Genomic DNA, 27118 nt, shown 5'->3' with positions numbered 1-27118 from the left:
CTTCCGTGTAATAAAGTCGAAGTTTACCCCTCCTGTTAAACACTCTTACCTCATCCAGAATGTAACTTCCAAGTCGTACATGTGGGGTAAGGCTAGAAGAGGGAGATTTTGTCTTCAATGTCACATTTGAGAGGGAGGGGACTAAGTGTAAGAAGCTTCAGCAGAAGAAAACAAAGAATGTGTTTAGACAGATTTCTCAAAGGCATTTATTTATTTATGGCAAAAATTGCGTTAACAAGCATTGTGTTCCTAATGTGTGGATATTAACATATCAAGCTCTGTGAAATATAGGAGATTAAGGATATAGCTTTTTTAAAGCTTGAGAGTTATTTGGGGAGATAACTACAGAGAGATGTTCTATATAGACTCATATTGGCTATAATAAAATGATGCGCTAGGCCATGTGACATGTATAGGGGCTGGCTTATATGGGGTCATTGGAGAGCTGAGACCAGATTTCTTTAACTTGTAGTACCTTCCCACAATATTCAGTTGGGTTGATGCAGTATACTTACTAAATTGTCTATAAGATAGCTAAACTAGAAATGTATTAAAATATTACCTTGTAAACACAAATTGTTTTACATGTTCTCTAGCAAAGAACAAATCCAAGACAGAGAAACAGGGGAAGAAAACAAAAAATATCTGGAAATGGGACTCAGAACAGGGGAACACTGTGTAGTAAAAAAAGGCCTGGATGTCAAAATATAAGGAAAAGATGAAAAGGGAATAGAAGGAAGAGTCTGTTACCATGAAGATTCAGAGAGAAAAAAATTCACAGGCAGAAGTTTCATAGGAAGGCAAGAAGCTGTGAAAAAGTGCTTCTATCTGTTAAAAGAAGACTGTCTGATTTAGCATAAGGAAATTTTTTAGAAAGAAGAAAAGTCAGCTCTAAAGACATGAATAGGATTCGATGGCCATAGTAACTTTGCACATAATTAAAAATCTGGTTGACGTCACTGAGAGTTTAGTTGTTTTTTTTTTTTTCTTTGCGGTACGCGGGCCTCTCACTGTTGTGACCTCTCCCGTTGCGGAGCACAGGCTCCGGATGCGAAAGCTCAGCGGCCATGGCTCACGGGCCGAGCCGCACCGCGGCATGTGGGATCTTCCCGGACCGGGGCACGAACCCGTGTCCCCTGCCTCGGCAGGCGGACTCCCAGCCACTGCACCACCAGGGAAGCCTCTGAGAGTTTAGTTATTTTCAGGAGCGTTAACTACTGCTACAGAATACAATGTACATTATTAAGTCATAAATAAGTTTCGTACAAGCCATTTTAAAATTTGGCATTTTAACTAATGAATAATATTATAAAATTAAGCTATAATTACAATAGCAATGTGTTGTTTTCTCCCTTGATGAGATTTTTTGAGACTTGGAAAATTTTTTCCAGATATGAGATAGACCTACACTAAAAGACCCTTGAGGGCTCCCCTGGTGGCACAGTGGTTGAGAGTCCGCCTGCAGATGCAGGGGACACGGGTTTGTGCCCCGGTCCGGGAAGATCCCACATGCCGTGGAGCGGCTGGGCCCGTGAGCCATGGCCGCTGAGCCTGCACGTCCGGAGCCTCTGCTCTGCAACGGGAGAGGCCACAACAGGGAGAGGCCCGCATACCGTAAAAGACCCTTGAATACTGCCATATAATCTGGCTATTATTTCAAAGTTAAAGTTAATTTAGTTTTGTGAATTACTTAGCTCCTGGAGATAACTGGATTGTTTCAAAATCTTGTAAAGGAAAGCAGGGGCTGTCTGTTTTTAAAACTTGGTGTAGCTTTGTAATTAGAACCAGTTAGTGTGATGGATACTTTTACCTTAAACATTAAAACTCACTAACTCATAAAATGTATACCATCATCCCTTGGTATCTGAGGGGATCTATTCCAGGACCCAGTCCATCACCCCCTACCCAAATTCACAGATGCTCTAGTCTCTTACATAAAATGAAGTATTTGCATAGAACCTATGCACATGCCCCTGTGTACTTTAAATCATCTCTAGATTACTTATAATACCTAAAGCAATGTAAATGCTATGTAAATAGTTGCAGTGCATGGCACATTTAAGTTTTGCTTTTCGGAACTTTCTGGAATTTTTTTCCCCCGAATATTCTCAATTCATGGTTGGTTGAATCCTCAGATGCAGAACCCTTTTGGATAGGGAGGGATGACTGTATATCTGCTGGATGACTCTTGCCACCAATTAAAGGTTGAGATTTCATTAAGCTAAATGTATCATTTATAAATTTTTGTGGGGGAGGAAGGCATTACCTTGTAGAAGCAAATGGTTTCAGATCATATTTATGAAAATATCATAATAATGGAACTTCATGTGGGATTTGAAACATTTTCAGATTTGGACGGAGATTTCCACACACCAGATTTCCACTGAGGAAGCCTAAGAAAAACTAAAAATACTGTGGCTCACGTACTGTGTTATTGCATTTACTACATTCTAAATTATCTGATGATGTAAAGGACACCTAGAGCATTCTTTCAGATAACACAGGAGACTTCCAAGATCAAATCAAAACCAAGCCAAGCAGAACAGTTTTACTCAGAGATTTGAAATCTGTGATAGATAAGCTTGAATTTTTTTGTGACCTTGTTTCATCAAAGTGACTTTGTCAGTTACCCCAAACCTATATTTCCTTGTTTGTGGAACCGGGATTTCTTGTGTGTTGGAGACACAGAAGCAAAGTACAAATGGGGTAGACTTTTACCTACATTTCTTGCATTTTCACAAGTGTTCTTCTTATTCGGTGTTTGCCGTGCACATGTGTATAGCCCACAGGTACACACAATTCTTCAATCTTCAGGAGTTATAGTCTAAAGAATAAAAATGGAAGCAATGTAACAGAGTGTATAATAGAAGGGGCTGGAACTCAGCCACTCAGCATAGGTGTGAACTTCGCTAACTTACTTAGGTCAAGATCTTCACTCGTAAACTGGAGATAACGGTAGTTATATTATAGGGTTGCTTGTGAAATTAAAATGGGATAATGTATATAAACCTCTCACCACAGTGCCAGCAATACAGTAAGGACCAACAAATAGTATTTATTCTTTTTACTCTTTTATGTAATATTAAGCCCTATGGATATTTATTGAAAATGTAATTATAGGCTATAGCTGTATGGCAGTAAAGGCAAATGGACATAGAATACCCTTTGGGTTTGTTGTTAATTTGTCTTTATAACCCTAAAATTAAAAAAATTAGGAAAATCTAAATGATTGGTTGATTTTGGCATCGGATAGATTTATTATATTCTGCTTTTTCCGTGCTTAGTTTCCCAATATTTAACTTTGTAAACGCAGAAGTTAAGGCACTGAGGTTGGAAATCCTTATTCCTTGTTATGGAACAGGCCCATGATAGAACAATAACAGTGCAAATCAAACCAAGTTGACTATTTCTCCATTGCCCCCATGGAAAGCAATCAATACAGAGGGAACTTTAATGCGTTTACCTAACAAAATAAATTGGGAAAATAAAAATCAAAGACAGAGAAGACATATTAATATTCATTTTCGTGAGAGAAATAATCAAAGAGTAAGTTTAAAACTTGTTTAACATTATGAATTAATGATCTCAAACAAAGTCAGGTATTGAAGAGAAAGATGATAGCTTCAAAGATTTAAATTGAGTGAAAACGTTTTAGGAGGATGAGAGCTTTGGCTATTCCTAAAGCAAAGGAAGTGGATTCAAGTATAGCTTTCTAAAGAAGATGTGGAATGAAATGGCTCCTTTAACCCTCTCAGCTGAAAGTGATGCTGGGTGTGCCCAATTCGTTTTAGTTAGAAAAACTCCTTTAGTTTACCTCCAGCTTCCTCCTTCTCTAGGTAAATATAAGACATATTAATAAATATATGACTTTGATATGTACCCACTGCTATTTTGTAAATGGATAACCAACAAGGACCTACAGTGTAGCACAGGGAACTCTGCTCAATACTATGTAACAACCTAAATGGGAAAAGAATTTGAAAAAGAATAGATACATGTACATGTATAACTGAATCACTTTGCTGTACACCTGAAACTAACACAACATTGTTAATCAACTATGCTTCAATATAAAATAAAAATTAAAAAAATAGATAAATACATGACAGACAGTTGGAAAGAGGTTTCCTGAAATAAGTGACAGATGAGTATAGTGCTTGCTCGAATTATGTTCAGAAGAAGATGAGCACACACTACAGGATCATGTTTTATCGACAAACCCAGAGGTCCCTTTCTCTTGTGAATATTTCCCATGTGACTTGGGCTTGCTCCACGTCAGTGAGAGTCTGTGAAGTCACCAAGGAAGCAGAAGTGTGTCCAGCTGTGCTGGACTTCAGCCACTAACGAGATCACCAGAGAGTCGTGCTACCTTGCCTGGTGTCCTCCACTGAGAACCCCTCTTCAATGCCCTTTCATTTATTTAAAGAGAACATTTCATGGGCACTCCTTATGGACTGAGCACTTGCTGTGTATCTCCACATATGCTGCTCATCTAATCACGATTTTAATTTCTCTCTTTTTAACCCCACTCCCACCCCATCCATGTTTACTCAAGTCTCCAGTATTGCTCCTACGTTATTCACTTTTCACAAATGACTATCTCATTCTTGGCTGAAAAGACTGAAGGTGCCTCATCTTTCCTCATCTTCAGTAGTTACCATGTTCGCACTGCCATGGATTTTCTCTATGGAACCACTTATCCTTGCTCATGCTTTTGTGTCAGGAGGAAAAGTTAGCACCTCCTTTTTTTAAGGCTAAAGTTGCCACCCTGCGCCCCATCCCTTCACTTCTGTCCTCCGTTGGGACCTTAAGATCCATTGAGATTTACCATTTCTCTTCTGCATCTTCTATTTTTCCCTTTCTTGTCTCCTTCCCTTCCATTGGACTTACAAACATCCTTAGGTTTTCCTTATTCTTAAAAACAAATGAACTCAGAATCCTTCCTTCTAACCTGATACTCCCTTGAGTTGCCACCCAATTTGTCTATTTTCATTGTTAAATTTCTCAAAGAAGTTCCCTACATCACAATTCTCAACACATGGTTTGAGGCCCTCTAGGGGTCCTGACACTCTTCAAGAAGTCCCCTCTGTAACCTATCCATTTGATGCTAGATTTTCTACCTATACTTCAACCAAAACAAAATATTGCAACAGACCGAACGCAGAAGCAGATAGGAGAATCCAGCTGTCTTCTATTAAGCCAGACATTAAATGGATTTACAAAACTGTAAACGAAAGCTCTCTTCACACTAAAATTATTTTTATTTGGGAAAATGTGGTTATATTTTCATAAAATGATGTTATTTATGTTAACATATAATGGAGCCAGCATTGTTACTTCTAAATGAATTAATAAATTTGAAAATGTCTTCCTTCGTTTTAAATTTCTAGTAGGCTGGTACTATCTATCTAGTAGGCTGATACTATCTATCTTCCTAGTAGGCTGGTCATAGCTACTGGTAGATATGACCCACAAAATCAAAAGCTCTCTGGGGGTCCTGAATACTTTTAAGAGTGAAAAGGAGTTTTGAGATAAAAAAGGCTTGAGAACAGGAGATCTATATTCATGTTTCCTTTTCTTCATCATTCTCCCCTCTTTCTTTTATCTCGGCCCCATGGTACCCTACATCAGACTTTTCAAAGTTTTTTCTGTATTGAAGAATTTTCCCCAATTTTTTATTCTTCCTTGTTTCTCAGCAATGATTAACATTGCTTACCTCCCTTTTCTTAAAATTCTTTCTTCTATGACAGCAAACTCCTCTGATTGTCTCCTTACCTTCCTGATTAACCCTCTTTCTCTCTCTTGGGTCCTATTCCCTGGGATTTTTTTCATCTCAGTTGTCTCTACATGCTTGTCCTTAAAGATATTTTTCCTATCGTTTTTCTAGATCTGAAGTCTTTCTCATGGTATGAAACAAAAAGCATTCCAGTTGCCAGCCGAAGTCCTGTATCTCAATGTCCAAGGGTCTAAAACCAAATTCAGCAGCTTCTGTTATGGAAGCTCAGTTCTCTTAGTTACCCAATCTTTAAACTCCAGAGTAATTTTTTACTCCTTCCCCCATGATGTCACACGCATGTGTTCCATTTATTCTGTGTTTCTCCCATCGATTCCCAGACAATGCGTGTTTGGAAGCTTATGATTACAAACCTGGGCTAGTAACTGTCTTCCGCTTCTACCCACATAGAATTTCACTTGCACATTCCATCAGAATTACCATCAAAATCATGGGTTTTCGACTTCTATTTTTAACCAGGAAACATTTTTTCCACCAAAAAATTTAATCCTAATATTTAGCTATAGTTGGGCTGTACAGGTGGATTTATCACGGAAAACTTGAGTGAAGAACTGTTTGAAGTTTCTTCTAGGCTATGGAGTTATCTGCTACTCAAGGTATTGGAGTAGACCTGTGTATCTAAATGCTTCTTACTCATACTTTCATTCATTCAGTCCTTCTGTTTTCAGTACCACACTGCCCCCCTTTCGCCCTAACTTCCTGTGTACCTGATGCTTCCTGTTCCAGAGCCTTTCTATAGTTCTTTAGCATGGACCCATTTTCCTTTCATTGGTTTTCTCCTTTATAGAAACAGCTTTTGGGGCTTTACTAAGTTAGTTATTACAAATCCATCAGCTTCCCATCTTACAAAATTTGGATATATCTTATCTACTTCCTTTAGTCTCTTTTAGCTTTTCTTTCCTTTCCTTGTGGGTTAATACTCATTTTATTCTTTTCCTTACCCTCACCTTAGTGGCATTTCAAAAAGTGTATTAGTTATCTATTGCTTTGTAACAAATTACTACATATTTAGCAGATTAAAATAACACACATGAATTATCTCAGAATTTCTGTAGGTCAGGATTGCTCTGGCATGGCTTTGCTGGGTCTACTTCAGGGTCAAGGCTACAATCAAGGTGCTTGCCAGGGCTGGGGTCTCATGGAAAGGCTCAAGGGCATCCTCTTCTATGCTTGGCTAATGATTGGAAGTTTCAGTTTCTTATGAGCTGTTGAACTGAGAGCCTCCGCTCCTTAGTGACTGTTGGCCAGAAGTCACCCTCAGTCCCTTGTCACATGGTCCTTTCCATATGGCAGCATGCTTCACCAAAGCCAGCAATGGAGAGAGTGGGCTAGCAAGATGGAGATCACTATTTTATGTAACCTAATCACAGAAGTGACATCTTATCATTTTTGCCACATTCTGTTGGATAGAAGCACTCACTCAAGGTAAGTGTATTACCAGGGTGTAAATACCAGGAGGTAGATTGAGGGCTGTCTTAGAGTTTGCCTGGCATGGCATGCATAGGTGATGAACACGTGGGTCCAAGTCCCCATTACTAACTGGAAGTCCAACAAAACTGTTCCTGTCAAGGTCAACCGTGACCTCCACCTTGCAAAATCCAACAAACTATCCTGAGACTCCATCATCCCCAAATAACCAGCAGCAATTGACCTAGTCTCTTCTTAAAGCAGTTTATTCCCTTTAATTTGGGGATACCTCACCTCTCTCGTTTTCCCCCTCGATTCCTTGTCTTTATATCTCAGATTCCTCTTCTTGCTTTCTCTTTTCTTCCTGATCTATAAATGTCGGAAAGCTACAGGACTTCATTGGCAATCCTCTACTCCTGTAATTACACACTCTACCTAAGAAATCCTGTCTTGTGACTTTATTTTTGTTTTTTAATTTTTATTTATTTATTTAGGCTGCTCTGGGTCTTTGTTGCAGCGTGTGGGCTTGTCTAGTTGTGGCGCACACGAACTTAGTTGCAGCACGTGGGATCTTAGTTCCCTGACCAGGGATCGAACCCTGGCCCCCTGCATTGGGAGCACAGAGTCTTAACCACTGGACCACCAGGGAAGTCCCTGTCTCATGACTTTAAATTCCATCTATGTATTGATAACTCTCAAATTTATATATTTAGCTCCAACCTTTCCTGTGAGCTCCAGACAGTACCCAACTGGGACCTGCACTTGGACTTGCAGACATCCGAAATTTAACAACTTAATGAAGAATTCTTGATTTTTTTTTTGGTCTCCCCTCCCCACCAAATCGCCAACCCTCTGCTCTTCTCTACCCCCTTTCACTGTTGTGATTTTCACTTGTGACCATTTGAAAGTATTGCCTGTGGTTATACATTTAGTTTAGTTGTTTATTGCCCGAGTATAATGTTTATTGCTTTATGAGGATAGTGCTTCGTTTCACTCACCCCTGTGTCCCTGTAATCCAGAACGAAGCATGGTACATAGTAGGTATGCAGTTAAGTGTTGACTATGTGAACAAATTGTTAAATAGGATTGCACCTGGGAGACTGCTTTCTCAAGCAAGCAACCTTGAAGTATCCAGTTATTTGTATCCAGTCATTTGCATCCAGTTAATCATATAGTATAACTATATATCTGTATATATGTGTGTGTATATATATATATTTACATATATATGTATATATATATGTGTGTGTATATATATATTTACATTATATACGACAACATATATACATGTTAAATATATGTTATATATATATTATATATATAATAGAAGTTGATTTTTTTAAACCTGAATTAGTGATAGCAATGCTACTCGTAGGTTGTCATGTGGTTCTTTTTATCTTTGCTCTTTTTTAGAGTAGTTCTCGCTCCCCCACCAATTGAATAGACAATAGAGAGCTGGAATACATCATGGCTTTAATTCACCACGTGACTGGTCCCTGTATAACTTTCACTGAAACCTTTCTGTTGGAGAATTGTGTGGCTTACTCCAATCCCAGCCTCAGTTTGCAATTTGAATAGAAACATGGGAGACAGACTAGTCCACTAGACAATTGACTGACACTTAAGTGTGACAACTATAGCTTTATAGAATAGTCCAGAGCCGATACTTCCAAACACCATTTTCAACAATAAATTAAGATGTTTAATTTCTAGGCTGAAAATGACTTTGTTCATCATGTAGTCTTCCAGTCTCTTAATTAGAATTGACGTATATCTCCATTTGTATCCCCTTCCCCTCAGTTCCATCCCCATTCGACATACAGAGTTTTTTGGTAACCAGATTCACAAATGAGATTGTGCAAAGTTGTCTTAGTAAAAGTTAAGCATTTACTTCTAGTGAGTAATTATTTTTATATCCCCAAACCAAATTACGTATTAATAGCAATTGGGTATTTGGGGCTTAAAAGTTGTATTTGGGAAATGCTATCTGTGATTTAGTGGAAATGAGAAAACCAGGAAAGTACTAACCATGACATTTCAGTGAAAATTCTGAAAAACAAATCTAGAAAAAAGGAGAGAATGAGAGAAAGAAGGAAACTGAGAATACCCTTTCATCTGCTGGAAGTTTTCCTAATTAAGGAGAGTAAAACCCCAGTCACTTAAAAGTACTTCCAAGAAAATCACTGTATTCTGTCCATTTTTATGTTTCTTTCTACTTTCTTTTTTCTTTTTGTTTTCCCTAACAAGCAATTAAACGTTAATTACATTCAGAGGAGAGATTGCTCTGATAATATAGATAAGAAAAGCGAAGTTTCTTACTGTTTCTTTGCCAAAGACTTTCAGCCAACTTTATAAAAGAAGAATCTAAAAAGGGAAATTATGCAAGTTGAATAAGAAAATCCATTTTCAAATGTTATTGGGGCAGTGTAAAAGGATATTGCATGCTCAAATACCTAAAACTTTTTAAAACTTTTGAAATGGTTTTAGTATTACTCAGGGTATTGCATAGACACAGTCTTAGGTAACTCTTTAACGTATAGAATTTTGAAATTCTCAACTTTAATTTATGCATCTAAAAGTGATAAAGTGAAAAATAAGATCTACCTCATAGAATTATTCTGAATGTTAAATGACATAGTGACATATGAAACGCTTAGCACAATACCTGGGATACAAGTCAATGCTACGTTAGTGATGACGAAAAATAAAGAAAATTCCTTAAACAAAAATACTTTATAACCAGAGTGACTATAATTTATGGACCACTACAAGGATTGTTTGAGAGTGAACAAAGGTCCTACTAGTAATTATACCTGAACCACAGGTATAAATCAAGATGGTCCCGGCCTACTAGAATGTGTGGTTGCTCTATCAGTAATCAATTATCATAGCAAGCAATAAACGTTTTCTTTTTCAGAGATCATATATATATATATACACAAGACAAGCAGAGCCTTGATTCAATTGTGTATCAGCAACTCAGCTAAAATTTCAAGAAATAATATTTATTAGGAATATGGTTTAATCAGAGCTTGTGTTTACCAAAGATCATCAAAGATTCTTCAAATATGTCCACAAGCTAACTTGGCTTAGATCCACTTTTCTTATAAACCAGAAATTTTCCCAAGGTTCTATTATCTGCCTGATTGAAGCTAATACGTGTTTCAAATGTTTTCAGAATGTTTGCTTTTTTTCTTTAACTGTCCTTGCAGTTAAGGTGCTGTTATTTAAAAGTGCCTGTGATTTCCTATCAGAAATTAAAGTGATGCTTAATGAGAACAAAACATGTTTTCACTTGAAATGCAATTAAACCAACTTGGAGAAAAAGGGTTTTTTCTAAGTAAGATGAAAACAGCTGTATTTATCAAGCTGCTCATAACGGTATTAGAATTTCTCTTTTAGAAACATGTGCTTTAAGATATATCATTTTTAAAAATTATCATCGACATTGTAGATAATGCTATTTTCATTCTTCGGTTACCAAGAGAATCTTTATTTTTGTAACTCATGGCGGGCTCACTTGATCATATATTAATAGAAATTTTATGAAGACTTGTCTTTAAAGGCTTGTATGTGGAAGGTCTCCCGACAAAATTTTCATTTCATGACTAGATATGATTTCTTCGTGATTATGCTAAAATTTTAATTTTTATAATGCCTTAAGAAGTAAATCACTTCTGCATAAGTTAAAAAAAATTTCCCCCCAAAGCAAAAATTGCAGATAATTTCCATAGTCTAGGAAAAACATTTCTCTAAGTTGCTAATTCTTATTTTCATTTTCATTTGTATGTTTCGGTGTTTTGTAGATACAACCTATGTCTTAATTTACTACATGTTGGCATGGCTTGCTGATGATTTTCTAAAACCTGAAAAAAAAAAACCTGTTTCTATTTCCACATAGTAACACTTTTTCATGATCTTTCGTAGTTTAGATCCACAGCGTTGGGAGAAATAACAAATGTTGTCTTGTGTATATATAAATACATGTTTACAAACAACAGAAGAAATACGCAATTTCCTATGATAATAACGCTCGAAGACGTCATTACACACAGACAACAGAAGAACATTACTGCTGTTAGTACCTTGACCTTGAAAGTATAATATTAGACTCTGTTTGGAAATAGCATGAAATCAGGATATGAAACTCTAGAAATTTAAGTAAGATTAACGTGATTTGGATTCGTCGTGTAGCTATAAAATACCTCTATATCCTAATTTTAGGCTAGGTCTGCATTGGACAAGTTAAATGTTTTGACTAGATTAATTTAGTCACTTTAACTTGAATGCTTAACTTGTGTTGTCTTCCTCCTTTGAAAGAACCAGGGAATCATGTAGAGCTGGCACGATCTCTTTTGAATTAATACTGTTTTATTACCATTGGCATTCTTCACTTAACTCTATCCCAGAATAATTGTCTTAAAAATAATACATTTAACAATTTTAAAGAGAAAAATATTAGGGTTAGGATCTATCAAAATTGAACAGTTAATTAACTGAACACTTTAGAAAATAGGCTCGTTCATCACCCATCAGATATTTTCAACATAACAGGTACGGATCCCTCTATTCCCTTTGTCAGCCATGTGCCCCTTACCCTGAAACTCTTGAATGAGCTTTACAAACCCATGTGCTCAAAGCGTGGCAAACAGAGATGCTCTCTGAAGTGAGACTAGGAGGATGATCTCCATCATTCAGGGTTGATCATGCAAAAACCATGACTTGAAAAGTTAAAAGGAAAAAAACCCAACTATTGAGTCCAATGTCAATATGGTAAACCCTAACTGTTAAACGTGTCTGCCTTTTTACTATATTCCTCAAACTGTATTTATAGTCTCCTTTAAAGAGGAGTTAGTTTGGGAGGTCCTTTTAAAAAAATTGGGACTTCCCTAGCGGTCCAGTGGTTAAGACTCTGTGCTCCCAGTACAGGGGGCTGGATCTCTGGTCAGGGAACTAAGATCCCTCATGCCACATGGCACAGCCTAAAAAAAAAAAAAAAGAAAATTATTAACACAAAATTAGTTACAGTGCTTGGAAGGGATTCCTGCAAGGGTGGAGCCATGAAGCTTAAGTTTTACTGGTTTCACATTTTCCACCTTAGTTTGCAGATATTTTCAAGACACGGGAAGTGTGATTAGAGGCATATAGGTCCAGTTAAATATCAGCTCCATCATCCCATTAAAACACCTAAGGATATTTCATGAATGGCCTTTATTGATGATTTGATACTCTGTCTACAAAAACATTGATGTTTGATTGCGTAGACAATTTCATCAATGTCTATAGATCAAACTGGATAGCCCAGATCTCACTTCCAACATTTCCTTCAGCATTGGGGTTCAGTCTGTCAAAATCGGGCTCACTGTGGTCTTTCAGAATCCATTCTATGTTGCCTATATAGATAATCTGTGAGCTGAGTTAAAGCATGTTCTATTATTGAGCGTTTTGAGATTGTTCCAGGATTTGAAAATTTTAGATTACTTTGGTTTCTTGGAGTTAGTTAATGCATACCACAGCTTTCCTTGAAAAACACATTTGAGCCAAAGTGGCTTTAGGGAAGTGTTTTATGCTTTAATAAGTTTGGGAAAAGGAGATAAATTCATCTAGTCATAGTAACATAGTAAATCTTGTTGAAAGGAACCACTTTCTAAACGACACAGCTATAATTTCATTCCAGCTGATATTGTGGACTTGAAACATTTCACTCTACTTTTCTGTCTCATAAAGAAGTTTCCATTTGGGTTATTTGTACAGATCAACAGATGAAAGCTTATGTACTAGAGCAGAAACAGCTCTGTTAAACGTCTCTCTTGTCCATGCCAAAAAGTTTGCTTCTTCAGGACCATGGACCTTCCTGAGGAACATATACACATTTCCCTAAAGAATCCTTAGGCTGTGATATATTTTTGAGTTAAATTGTTATTATTTATAGAAAAGTTTTTTATGTCCACCATGGATGCACATCAAAGTTTATACAGCATTCATCTCCATGGCAGGTGCTTTATCTTACTGATTATTTTGGCAGAAAACATATACCAAAAATCTCCCTGTGAGAAATAAAAACAAAACCCTACCCTCCAAAAATAGAAAAAAGCCACAATTCTTCAGATCCCCTTTGGACCTGTGGGTGAAGCTTATAAACCTTCTTGGAGTCCATTTAATGCCTGTGAGTCTGGCTGAAGCTCAGAGAATGGGCTGGAGACAGGATGGTCTACAAATAGAGGAGCTAGGATTTCTGAGTTGGGTTTGAGCTGCCATCTGTGAAAGTTTCTACATTACTTCCCCATGTGCCTTGTTTTATCCTCTCAAAAAATAAAAGTTTTATCATCTAAGGATGTAAAATATAAAAGCACCTTGGAGGCATCTTGTCCATCATTCAGTCCTTCATTTTACAGACAAGGAAAATTAAGGCTGGGGAAGTTAAGTGACTCCCCAAATCCATGGAGCTAGGAAGTGGCAGAGCGGGGAGAGTCACTGCAGGTTCCAGACTTTCTTCCCATTTGTCATTTTCCAGCCCCTTCGATATCTGCTTTCTAAAGCACTGTATAAATTAAGATGTTTTTATAACTGCATTAGCTTACTATTGCTTTGTAACAGATCACCCCAATCTTAGCACCCAAAAGCAACACTCATTTATCAGCTCCCAGTTCTGTTGGCCGGAAGTCTGGGCAGGGCGTAACTAGGTCCTCTGCTTAGGGTCTTACAAGGCTGAAATCAAGCCATCAACTGGGCTGTGTTCTGAGCTAGAGCTCAGGTCCTATTCCTGGTTCATCAACACTGTTGGCAAGATTCAGTTCCTTGTGGTTGTAGGACTGAGGTCCCTGTTCTCCTGCTGGCTGTCAGCCAAGGTTGCTTTAAGCTCCTAGAGGCCACCCTCCACTCTTAGGCATGTGACCCTCTCATTACATGGCAGCTACTTCTTCAAAGTCAGTAGGATGATCTTTCTCTTCAGGAAGGGCTCAGCCCTCTTTTTAAGGACTCGCCTGATTAGGTCAGACCCACCTTCTGGATTAACTCATAGTCAACTGATTGATAACCTAAGCACAGGAGCCATAACCATAATATCCATAGGTTCCCCCCCCCCATACTCAAGAAGAGGGGATCATACAGGGTGTGTGGACGAGGGGACAGGAGTCTTGTGATTAGAATCAGAATTCTACTTATAAAATCTTCTGCTAAATATTCTACTCATTCAAATACTAGGTTTCCTTTTTTACCTCCTTTTTCCCTTTGCTGCCTTCCACTGAGCCAGTGAAGAGTCATCTGTCCTACAGAAAACCCAGAAAGGGTTGATGAGAGGAGGTGAATTAGGAGCAGTGTGGTGAAAACTTCAAATCCATAAAAATATCTGATTTTCATTAGTTTTACTTATTCTTTGTAGCCTTAAGTGCCAATGGCCTGGGGTAATTCAGAATTACCTATTCAGTCATTACTGAATGGTAAAAAAAAAAAAAATCACCTATCCTTTTGGCAAAATGCTTCTTTTAGTAAAGTTGGCCTGGACTCAGAGATGTTTGATAGGAGCAGCAGCAGCTAGAAGTCAGCGGACAGTTGACGACCAATTGAGGTGCCATTTCTCTAGCGCCTCCTGTAGGCTGGACACGACTCCCGTGAGCTCACTTAGTTCTCACCACAGTCATCTATTACAATTGGTAGTATAGTCCCCCCCTTACAGATGAGTAGCCAGCTGTGAAGCAGCAGAGTCAGAATTCAAAGCTCTGTCCGGTTCATTGGTGCTTTCTTGAAGACAGGCTTCCATCTAAGGTCCAAGGTGGAGACTGTGACCCTCAGAGGCTCTCAGACACTTAAGCAGAGAGTGGGGAATGGTAGATGGGGCTGCAGAGTTACCAGCAGTCTTTGAGATGGAGGCTATTTCAAACAATCAAAAAGTATCAACTATATAAAGGGACACTCCTTCTCCCTTCCAGAGTTATCATTAGAGTTTTCAGAAATCAAGATGAAGGTTCTACATCATAAACTTATTTTTCTTTATAGAGGAATTTACAGATAAGGGATGAGTTGAACTTCATAATACCTCATTATGATGGTTAATGTGTAACAAGTATTGATATTATTATACAAATTTTTTTTTTAATATGGGCAAATAAGACATAGAGTAGGTCAGCAAGGGGGCTTAAATGGACTTCAGTACACAAAAATATAGTGGTAGAAACCAGCAAGCCTTGTTCTTGAATCCTGCTAACTGTAACTCCGGTTGAACAAGTCAGTTAAGATTGGGCTCATACAGCTGCAGAGCTTGGAAAAGTTGTAATTACTTAGCGAAAGTCCCATTTGCGTTGGAGTAAAACGTTAAATTTGGAAAGATTTCAAAGCCCTTCAACTGCTACTCAGTCACTCTGAAGTTGAATTAAATGTAAATTGGGGATTCTTTGAACACATTTATAGTCTATGCATTTTAATATACATATGTCAGATGTGTACTTTATGGAACTAGAGAGATGATTCCTGAGGCATCTTTCCTGCAGAGCAGGGAGACAGGCTTGAAAACAAATAATGATAGTAATAAAGGTGCTGAGCTCAAGAGACGTATAAGGAAGACACATGTGCAGCAGCGATTGTGAGGGGAGCATCAGGGAAAAATAGAAAAGGTGAGTTTTGAGTTGGATCTGCCTGCTAGGCAGAAAAGGGAAAGAAATTCTAGGGACAAGGAAAAACAGAGTTAAAGGCATAGAAGTAAGAAAAGATACAGTTCAGTGTGACCAGAGTATACCCACTACCCGGGGGGAAGAGAAGAGAGGTTGAATATTTATGCAGCACTTGAATTGGGAAGGACCTGACTAACCTCTAAGGAGAAGTTGCAACTTTATAGCAACAGGAATCCATAGAAATGTTACATAAAGGATGACAAGATAATAGCTGTATTTTAGAAGATTAACTCCGGTAGCTGGAAGGAGGATGGCTGGGTGTGAGAATGGAAGCTGAAGCAGTAAGAGGGGTATTGGAAAAACGGTCAAAGAATGACTGAGGACCCAGCTCAGGGGAGAAGCAAAGGAGACAGGTGATGAGGATTAAAGCTGCTTCAGATAAGAGCGCTGGGACTGGGGCATCAAATGGCTGGAATCGGGGAGGAAAGGAGGATGTGAGGAGAAAAATGAAGGATGACACCTAGTTTCTGATCTTGAACCATGTCTGGTTCGGGGTGGGGGGGCGGGCGGGGGAGAGGGATGGGAATTAACCAACTGGTCAGTTTGAGGTAGTGGAAATTGAGGCTTGGAGTTTAGAAAAAAAGTATACACACACACATTTGTGAATTATCAAAATTTGATACAGTGGTAGTGAATGATATTTTCCTAGGATTATCATGTAGTTAAGAAAAAGAGTTTTAAATATTGGGCCATGAGCCAGCATTTATGATATAGGTAGAAAAAAAAGAAAAAGAATTGGCAAAAAGAGACAGAAAGTCCTGCCACCAAGATATTACTGTGAGTTCCAGGAGAAGGTTTCAAGATGATGTGCGTATCAGTGTCCCCAAGCATAAGGACTAAGGAGGACGACACTTCATATGACAATAAGGAAGGCACTGGTGACTTCCGAGCAGTTCCATGAGATTGGTTGTGAGTTGGGGGAGCAGGTGGTTTCCATGAGCTGATAAAAAAAGAACTGAAAGTGTTTGGTCATAAAAGGAAAGGAAGGGGTAAGAGAGGTTTTTTTTTTTTGTTCTGGCTTCTTTGTTAGAACAGGGAAAGATAATGTTCATGGAGAAAATTGGGTAATTGGAGTGACCTGGCATCAGGGATTGTCAGGGCGGATTCAGCAGTAGGACAAGGGAGGGAAAGAATTGGTAATAGTTTAATGAAAGTTTCTCAGGGAAGAGGGAAAAAGTAAATTTTAAAAGAAAACAATGAGTTGAGAAAATATGTATTAAGTTCTTTACCTTGCACTTCTGAGCTAGAAATACTGTATAGTTTTAGTACCCATAATAAACACACACTGATGTAAATCCTAGCACATTGCGGGCTCTCAGGGGTCTACTTATTATTATGAAAATAAAAGTGATAGTGGATTTCCACCTCATTCTGTTAGATGATCTTTTGGAAACCACAACATCTACAACAGGAAAAAAAAAAAAAGTTGATGTAATTCCGAAGCAAGATAATTGCCACTTAAGTAAAAGTGACTTTCTCTTCCTACCTACAAATACCAGGGCTGGTTTTGGTCAGTCTTGAAGACAGAAGTCCCAGATGGACTGACAGAATTTTTTGTGCCTGAATGTATCTGCTGTATAGGATCTTAAAGAGTTCAGTCTGCTCTAGGACTGAACAAAGATCACTCACAAATACTAATCCAAACATATTTCTCAGACATTCAGTTGAATATCTAGTTTCTGGGATCACCCCCAGAATTTCTCGGGACTCTAAAGAACCCTACGTGCTGACTAAGACCCTAGGCAAGACCAGAGTTTCCTGGACCATTTGAACGAGGTGGTCTCCATCTTGTATTTATGGGAAAGAGCTGGAACAAACACAGTCTTTATGATTAAGCAGAAAAGACAGCATTTTCCATAAGAATGTAATCTTCTGCATGGTTGGTCACCAGTTATTTTTTGGATGGTCATTTAGTTTCTGTCAAGTTATCTAATTATTCTGCTAAATCATCTTTACAAGATGAATTGCTTTCTTGAGTTGTTAATACTTGTGAAATTCTTTTCCCAAATGAATGAGAAGTGAAAGATATAAATTTTTTAACACACGCATACACAAAATTTCCCAAACATCTAGTATGTTGAAAGTTGGTCCGTTGCAAAGGAACTAGAATTCTAGGCTGGGGTCCAGGGGTGGAGATGACTGTAACATTCCACTGAGAACTTCACTTTTGGCTCTGAGCTCAAAACTAAAAATCCCTAGTCAAGTCAGATATATGAAGTATTGGGCTCTAACTTGAACAGGAGCTGAAAAAAAAAAAAAAAAAAAGGCGGGGAGGGTAGTATTCATAAAGATTTAGTAAGGAGGTTAGAAGGAATTACGTGAGAAAGAAGGGAAAAGAATAATTGTGGTGTTATTACATGCCTAGGCCAGGTACATAACGTTGTGGGTCAGGGTTTCATTCCATACAGACCAGTTATCCTGATGACATTGTGAAGTAATTTCCGATATACTATAATCTGTTTTGGAAATGCTTTCTACCAGGTGTCTCTTCTGGGACATACCAAAGTGGAGTTGATCTGTTAAATTATTCGCACTGTTCAAATATTTGAAGTACTAATTCATCACTCACGACCTTACATTTGTATTTTAACATCATTATACATTTAGCAGGGGTGAATCTTTTCACAATAATGAATAAGTGACTCTTGAAAGGAAAGATGTTAACCTTGGAGGATCCTGTGGGATGACTCTTAAAAGACACCGAAGCATCTGAATCTCTCTCTGGGCTGTATATTAGATGTTCACAGAATCTGAACCCAATGCATGTATGGACAAATCCCTTTGTTATATGGATATGCATGATGGGAAGTGAGGAAAATACTAAGGGAGTTAAATCTAAACTCAAAGATAACTGTAAGGTGGTTACTGGGTGCAACTTGCTAAAATGACTATATATGGACTTACCACTAGTGTGTTAAGTGAAAAATAATCCTATGGGAATAGGAACCTTGTATGATGCCAAGGCTAGAAAGGGGTTTTTAACTCTCTGTTAACAATGCTGTGTTTAAAGGTTTTCATCCATTATCACTTTGTTAGAACAGCCTTGCTAAAACCCAGCTCTTCTAGGGGTCTCTCTAACACCTCATACAAATGCAAGGAAGGAAATGGAGCCAATAAATGTAATCTACAGGTGAAATTTGCAGAGGCAATTAAAAAAAAGGTAAGTATTTTCTTGGGATTTTACCATTTCACAGACGTTATCACCTCACCTCTTAAAGTTTTGAGAAATTATACCTATAAGTCAAGATTCTTATTCTATATGTCCATTCTTAGAAAGGCTTATTCAACAGAAATTATCCCCAAATGTCATGCCTGGTACCATAAACATCATTATCATTTTAAAATTTGACCAAATAAACATAAGCATACATACATGTATGTATGTATAGTCTTATATACATATAAAGCAATTCTAGTTATCCTCCTTTATTCACCAATTAACAAAATGTATGTAATTGGCTATGATGAAACAGGCACAGTGCTAGAGATATAACATAGAACATGAAATAGTCAGTCTTTGCCCTCAAAAAATTTAATGTCCAGTGGGAACAGATCATTGTATAAGAAAAACACTGTAAAAAATCATTTAAAAAATCCTTGTAAAAATAAAAATCACACACAAAAAATAATTACAAACTGGAAGAAATGTTCTGAAGGAGGTGTAAAAATGGGATGGGAGATTAAAATCATTTTCAAAGGTAATGGAAAGCCCTTCTAAGCAAATGAAATTCAGTTGGAGCCTGAGCAGTAAGTGGAATTAGGCCAAGTGTGGTAAATTCACGCAGAGGAAACGGTAAGTGCAAAGGCACTGAGGCTGGAAAGAATGACAAGTATTAGAGGCATGTTGCAAAGAAGCCTTCATGCATGAGGCATAGGGAGGGAGGGATGAAGCGTAGTGAGATCAGGCTGGAGTTAGGCACAGGCTAGCCCTACAAGGACACTGGGTATGGTTCTGGGAAGCAAAGGATGGCTGGGTTAAGTCTGCATTTCAAAAAGACTCCTCTGACTGCTGCATGTAGCAAAATAATTGGAGGGAGCAAGAGTCCAGGTGGAAAGCTTTACTATGATCAAAGAAAAGATAAGACGAAGGCTTAAATTTGGGTGGTACTTAGTGATGAGAAATAAAAGGAGACAAGTCAAAATGACAGGATTTGGGGAGGGGTTGGCTGCAGAAAGGAGGTGGCAAAGATGATTGTCAGGGTAGGTGATTGGTAATTGATTGACAGAAATGGTAATATCAGAACCAGTCTTTTTATATCCATCCTATTCTATTTAAATTCATTATATGCAAAGCCATTTAGTGCTTACTGCGTGCAAAGTACGGTGCTGAGAATTCTCATGGATAGCGATATGAAAAAAGTGGATAAAAGGATATATGATCTCCATCTTTTATAGATTCGCGTTCAAATTCAGACAGTGTTTCTCATTTCCAGTAGAGGAAAGAGAAGCAATAACTATACACCCACACACATATGCATTCATACACTCACAAATACAGATGTATACACACATGGATATCTACATATGTATATGTGTATGCATATATGCATGTATATATACATTTGAGGTATTTGCATCACATACACATCTTAAGTATGTGTTGCAAGGGGATGAGAAAGATAAAGATAAATAATTAGTGTGGAGGTCAGAAAGAGAAATCAAAAAGCTGCATGAGATTGTATTCTTCTTAAAAGAAAATAAAACGTTTCAAAGACTATTAAGTCTTACATCTCCACCCTATTAGAGAAGAGGTTTATGACACTAGGACTGTTTTTCAGATAGTGTCCACAAAAAGAAAGTAGGCACTAGTATTCAGCTGTATAATCCATTTTTAATCTATGATGTATCCCTACAATCATGAGAGTAATCTTATCATTAATAATAATGATAAACAATAATAATAATAACAATCATTGGTGTGGGATAATGTTTAAAAATCACACAAAGCAGAAGAGTATAAACACAGGTCTCATTTTAGTGTTGTTTGTATGTTACCGTTTTTAGTATTTTACTTAGGATTCTAAACTCACAATTTGTTATCAAACTGACTTCACAGCAGACAGAATATGATTAGTTAAGAATTTTGTTTAATATTTTCCAAATGTACCGGAGCACATGATTTCCAGTTTTGCGTGGGTATCTTGTCGGTCAGAAGACTTTTGTTTAATGAACTCGGTTTGCGTGTTTATTCTAAGAGTCTAACTAAACATACAGGACAATTGCTGATTAGTGAATTCTTAAAGCTGCTTTCATCTTATTTTCCTTACACTATAGTCTTTGCTTGTTTCAGTTCATTGCAGCTCTATTTAGAATAGCCAGGACATGGAAGCAACCTAAGTGCCCATAGACAGATGAATGGATAAAGAAGATGTGGCACATATATACAATGGAATATTACTCAGCCATAAAAAGAAACAAAATTGAGTTATTTGTAGTGAGGTGGATGGACCTAGAGTCTGTCATACAGAGTGAAGTAAGTCAGAAAGAGAAAAACGAATACCGTATGCTAACACATATATATGGAATCTAAAAAAAAAAGTGTATTCATTTTGACTGCCTGTTAATGTCTTCTCTTTATAGTGATAGTACGTGAAAGTAGTATCTAATTTCTGAATTAGTATATAATTGTGCAGATAGTGGAATATGCTTGGAATCACTAGAAGTGAATTTGCCATGAAGCTAAGGAAGCTTCAGGGCCTCTCACTTCCAAGGCTCCCTTTAACAGTCTTGGATCTAAATTTGTATTTTTAAGTTTGTGTTCTTTCCCTTTAAAAAGATCTCCCAAATCTCATGAGCTTCAGGCCCTGGAAAACTTATCTGGCTCTGCTTTTCGTTTGTATTGTAATAATTAATTTGTTTTCATGCCTTTCTCATATTATTTTGGCTTCATGAGAATGGGGCAATTTTTTTTCTTTCTTTCAGTTTCTCTACTGTTAAGCATTTACTTCAGTAAATGCTTTGTGAATTAATGAATAAGTCATGCGCCTTTAGTGGTCGTGCTGGAGCTGGCTCTGGTGAGGGAGATTTTCTTTTGTATCCATGCATCTTTATTAACAATGAATTTGTTGCAAAGTTTAAAAAAATAATCTACATAAATTATCTTGTTACTTCATTTTTTAAAAGTTAAAAATATCTATTTGCAGAATTTAAAATGAAATTCCCATTACTGTCAGTATGCACAATATTTTGCAAAAATTTAAAAATGTTCACATGTTAATGTTCTTTCACTTTTGGTTTTTTTTTCTTTTTAAGATTTTCTTGGAGTATTTTCCAAATGGGAATTCATGAGAGAAAGGGTATATTTGGCCAGCTTTGTGGATTCTAAGAGTGCTTCTAAAAGTTAAGCCTCGCCAAAGAAAAGTGTTATGGCACAGGATTGCCTTTATTATAAGCTGTCATTTAATATAAGAGCTCCATTTTGTCTTTCTTTATTTCTCAAGTTGCTTATTTATAAATACCCACTCTAGTTTTCACGAGTTGACATATGTTGACAGGTTGACATATATTACCTGAGAGCTGATATACCCTGTATGATACAGACTCTAAGAGCTGAACAATACATAACAAATTAATAAAACGATACCATGAAAACATGTCATTGTTTCTAAATTGAGGTTAATATTTTGATTTTCAAGAAAGCAAAGAAAGGTTTCCTCCTTTCTCCATCCCTGTTCTGATCATTTCCGAGGATTTATAAAAATGCAAAACAACAACAACAAATTCATCTGCTACTTCCTGACCACAGAGATGAATAATTTAAGGGCAATTTCAAATTGGATTTTCCAGCTGGCTTTCTGTTTTATTTGGAAAGATCTGAAACTTTATTTTTTAATTCCAAAAGACATTTCTGCTTTCTGTCCTTCAGTTCTAAAATAATGATGTATCTGGTAACATGTAGCAGTTGTATACTAAGCCCTTACAGGGTCTCATATCCTGGAGAAAAAGTACCCTTTTTGAAAGGGCTCGCCTTTTCTGAGTTTTGCTGTTTTCCTGTTTGTTAAGTAGTGGCCCCACCTGGGAAAGCAGAGTTATTTCAACCATCATTCAGTTCCAGTTTACACTAGACTCTGTGGAATATTATAGTGCTATTCAGTATTCATAATCTCCCTGATTTTGCTGTTTTTACGGCCCAGTATAATTGATGTGTGGTGTTCGTTGGAAGGTTATCAGAAGATATTTGGACATCAAATTTTTCAAAATAAATGATGGCATTACTGCTAAGATATCTATTAACGACTTAACCCACCCAATAGAGTTAGATTCTTATTACAGTACAAATTAAAGGAGAATAAAATCATTCTTAATTTAGGACAGTTTTTAAATAACTGTTTTTGTCCCCCCTCCCTCTCCACATACATAGCAAGAAGGCACCCCAGATTTCACCTTTATCTAAATGGTGGCATTTGGAAAATATACCAAGAAGGCTGTCTGTAGGTAACGGTTCAGTTAGCATTAATCCCGGAGGACGGAAAATCAGGAGCAAATTACTTTTAAAGAGGGCTAAGTAAATTTCACATGTGGGTGGACGGTACTCACCTGTTCCAGAAAACAACACGTGGGCCTGTCACTGTAAATGAACATTCTGACTTAGCCACAGCTGCCATACATCTATGAGAACGTTTGCTTTACATGATTCTGGCTCATTACGCGGTGCTGATTACCCTGGCCTTTCACTGTTGTCCTTCGCAGCAGGGTGCTAACGTTTTCTGGATTTCACTGCTCTTTAGAATTCTCCACCAGAGGGAGGACAAGGGAAGGCGAAGTAGGTTTCACCCGCAGTTCTGAGGGAAGTTTGAATCGGAGAAAGCTAGCACTGACGAATTCAGGACCTCTGGTTCTGTCTCTCCACTTTACCTCCCCGTACTTGCTCTCTCGGCAGAACTGAGTGACTCTAGTTAGCGCAGTAATTTTATTGTCGATTGCTTTCCAACCCAGGTTTTATCAGTTAAGTTACAACTTGAATAATTAAGCTGTAGTGAGAGATACAGTTTAGGAGACCCCCCTCCCCCTTAGCAGAGGCCAGGTTATTATTATTTCTTTTAGGAAAAGCTGAAGATGAGAAGTCTGTCAGGCACGTTGTTAAACACACGAAGGCAGGACACAGACACATCCCAGGAGCAGATCGACGAAGATGGATTTATCTAACCATCTTTACGGTCCCCCGAGCCCTTCCTGTGTATCCACAGTCGCCTTACTCTTCCACCCAGAGTTTTATCTTTGCCCTACGTGCGTGTGGGGTTTTTCACTAAAGAAAGAAAGGACGGAACCCCAAACTCTAATGAGAAAACAGCAGCCGTTTCTCTCCTTCCCACGGGTTCCAGGGCCTTAATTTGGCCGGGCAGGTGTCGGAGCTGCAAAATTTGTCTCCACCATTTTCTCCGCGCTGGAGGGAAGGGACCAGCCCTCCCGGGCGCTGCCTGGCGGGGAAGCGGAGCGAGGAGCGAGGAGCGAGGGCCCCGGGTCCGGATCCCTTCCTGGGTCTCGGAATCTCCCCGGGACGCGTGGTCCGGCTCCCGCGGGCGCGGCGGCGGCGGCTGCTGCGCGCGGCTTCCAGCGACCCCTGTCGGGGGTGTCCGGCAGCCGCCCAGCGCACCGCCCCCCGCCCAGGCCGGCTCGGGGAGGGAAAGGGGCTGCGCCCGCGAGCGCCGAGCCCAGGCTCCTCCCGGTGGCGTGTCCGCGCCTCGGGGTGGGGGTGTGGCGGGGACGAGGGAGGGGGCGAGGCCAGGGGAGGGCGAGAAGGAGGCGCCAGCGTCCAACCTGCGGGCGGGAGGTGGTTGGCGGTGGGGCAATTGAAAAAGAGCCGGCGAGGAGTTCCCCCCAACTTGTCGAAACTCCGGGCTCGCGCGGAGGGCAGGAGCGGGGTGACTGCGGCTGCCGGGCGACGCAAGCGCTGGCCGGACGGTGATTGCCTCTCCCTCCTCGGGCTGCGAGCGCGCCGGACAGAGGCCGCGACAGGAGCCGACAGCGGCGGGAACCGAGCACTTCCCTGCGCGACAGGGGCCGCCCCGAGAGCGAGCGCGACCGCCGGACGCAGCGACCGCCAGTCCCAGGTGGCCCGGACCGCACGCCGCGTCCCCGCGCTCCCCGCCGGCGACAGGAGACGCCCCCCGCGCAGCGCGCGCGCCGCAGCCCGGCCGGTGGTTCTACCCGCCTCCGCCCCCCGCCCTCGAGGGACAAACTTTTCCCAAAGCCGATCCCAGCCCTTGGACCAAACTTGTCGCGCGTCGCCTCCGCCGGGCGCCGTCCGCGCAGAGCGTGCACTTCTCGGGCGAGATGTCGGAGCGCAAAGAAGGCAGAGGCAAGGGGAAGGGCAAGAAGGACCGAGGCTCCGGGAAGAAGCCTGCGCCCGCGGCGGGCGGCCCGAGCCCAGGTGAGTGCGCCGCGCGGCCGGGGCTCCGCGATCCTTCTCCTCCTTCTCTTTCTCCTTCTCAGATGCCGCCGCCTCGCCCTCGCCTGCCTGCGCCCTGCGCTCCGGGCGCCTGGCCCTGCTCCCGGCCGTCCGCGGGGCCGGGCGGTGCTCGCCCTCCATGGGGCCGCCCCTCACCTGGGCGTCGAGCCCCACCCGGGCGCCAGCAACCCGCGCTCAGGGTGAGGACGGAAGCCGGGACCGCGCCTCCGGAGGACCCGGACGCGCCGCGCTCCCTGGCACGGCCTTTGCCCAGCACCCCAGAGCCGAGCCCAGCCCGGGAGCGGGACCCGGCGTGCAGGAGCGGAGGCCGGGTGCGCGCGTGTCCAGCGCCAGCAGCGCTTTGCACGGGCCCCGCCTGCCCTCTAGCGAGAAAAGCGGGAACGGGTCTCCCCTCGCAGCGCCTGGCTCGGAAGAACGGGGTGCTCTAGAGAGAACGCGAGCGGTCGCGCGTCGGTGTTTTGGGCTCCGGGGAGGGAGTGCAGGGTCGCGGTGTGCGCGGACGCTCACTCGGATTCAGCCCTGCGGTATCGGAGCTCAGATCAGCTGAGAGGGATTCCTAGAGGTCAGCGAAGCAGATAAAATCCAGCCCAGTGCCAGGAATCAGGTCCCCAAAAAGGTTCTCAAACTTTCGGTTTTGCAGTTCTATTTTTCAGTACCTCTTTGATAAATGTGGTTAATTTATGTTCCCAAGAGATGCCCCAAAGCAAAAGTTCATTTGAACTTTTGAACCCAGTTGCCCACTGGTTATATAATACAATGAAATGGCAACTGAGGCTTTCTAGAGACCAGTCTAGTGCGTGATCATCGGTTCACGGACGTGAATGACAGTTTCACCTTCTGTTTCCCTAAGAAGGGCTGATGCTTTCGACACTGTCTTGGAAAGAGGAGGCGCCCCAAATAAATACTTGTTTATGAGTGATTAAGTGAAGAGGATGCTTTAAAAAAAAACGGAGGGGTGGGGGAAGAATATAAGGGCTTTTTTCTGCCTCTGCACTTCCCAATTATTAATTGATCCAGAGACCTCAAGGCACTTGGAACATCCCCCAGCACACTTCGTAAAGTATTTTTGAAGAATTAGTTCAATGGCATTCTGTTATCTTACAGAAGTATTTGCCCGTTCCTTGCAGGAAGTAAACAAGATTTGCCCAGTTCTCTTACTGGCATCGCTGAGAGCATTTCAGAGCCTGGCTTATTGGCAGAGACCTTAAACAGGTTTTGAGCAAAACAAATTGAACAGAGAGTAATTGTTTGGCCACTGACCATTCCTGTGCATGCTTCTATGATAGGATGCTGCTGGGCAGATCACCTTCATTACCCTTCATTAGCTCTCATGAGGGTGTATTGAAATTTTCCTTACTTTATCCCTGTTTTGGAGACACCCTATCGCATTTTATTCAACAAGGGCTGAAGTGGGGAGCTGGATTAGCAATCTCCCTAAGTGACATTCTCTACTGTCCTCTCGCAGGTTATCTTAGTAAATGAAAGAGCTCTTAGACCTGACCGCAGTGGTAAAGTTGTAAAGAGTTATTTGCGGGGCTCTTTAAGTGTTGTCCTGTCCTGCCTGGGAGTACTCTGCCTTCAGACGTTTCTGTGGTCCTCTGGAGGAGGTCTGATGAATTAAGGAGGGGACGGTGGCTTGAAGTAGCATCCCTTTCAGGTAACAGGTCTGCACTTCGTCAAGGCTTCAGGGCAGCAATGCCTTAGTTAACATAGACATTTCAGATAAGCACCCGTGGTGGGTGGGAGAGATTTTAAGAACCAACAGGCATTTCTGTGTCCTACAGATCTCATCTATTAGGTAGGCAGCTGTGTTGGGACTACCTAATATTCCCTCCTGACACA

The 27118-nt window shown here is 40.2% G+C and overlaps 1 protein-coding gene across 4 annotated transcripts in view; it reads left to right on the top strand.

Moving 5' to 3' along the window:
- NRG1 (neuregulin 1) overlaps positions 1–27118 on the top strand; it is a gene marked incomplete at its 3' end in the record, with an annotated part of 1011332 nt that overhangs the window by 771986 nt on the left and 212228 nt on the right. For 3 of the 4 annotated variants that reach the window (XM_079909274.1, XM_079909273.1, XM_079909278.1), the window contains exon 1: positions 24427–25237. The exons of the other annotated variant lie outside the window; for it this stretch is intronic. In XM_079909274.1, the coding sequence (XP_079765400.1) occupies positions 25141–25237 (97 nt within the window). In that variant the 5' untranslated portion in view covers positions 24427–25140. Of the gene's footprint in view, positions 1–24426; positions 25238–27118 lie in introns of those variants that run through there. 4 annotated transcript variants of the gene reach the window in all.

This window comes from Stenella coeruleoalba (genome assembly GCF_951394435.1).
Source record: "Stenella coeruleoalba genome assembly, chromosome: 21".
Taxonomy (NCBI): Eukaryota; Metazoa; Chordata; class Mammalia; order Artiodactyla; family Delphinidae; genus Stenella; species Stenella coeruleoalba.
This window is presented reverse-complemented; position numbering and strand designations above follow the sequence as displayed.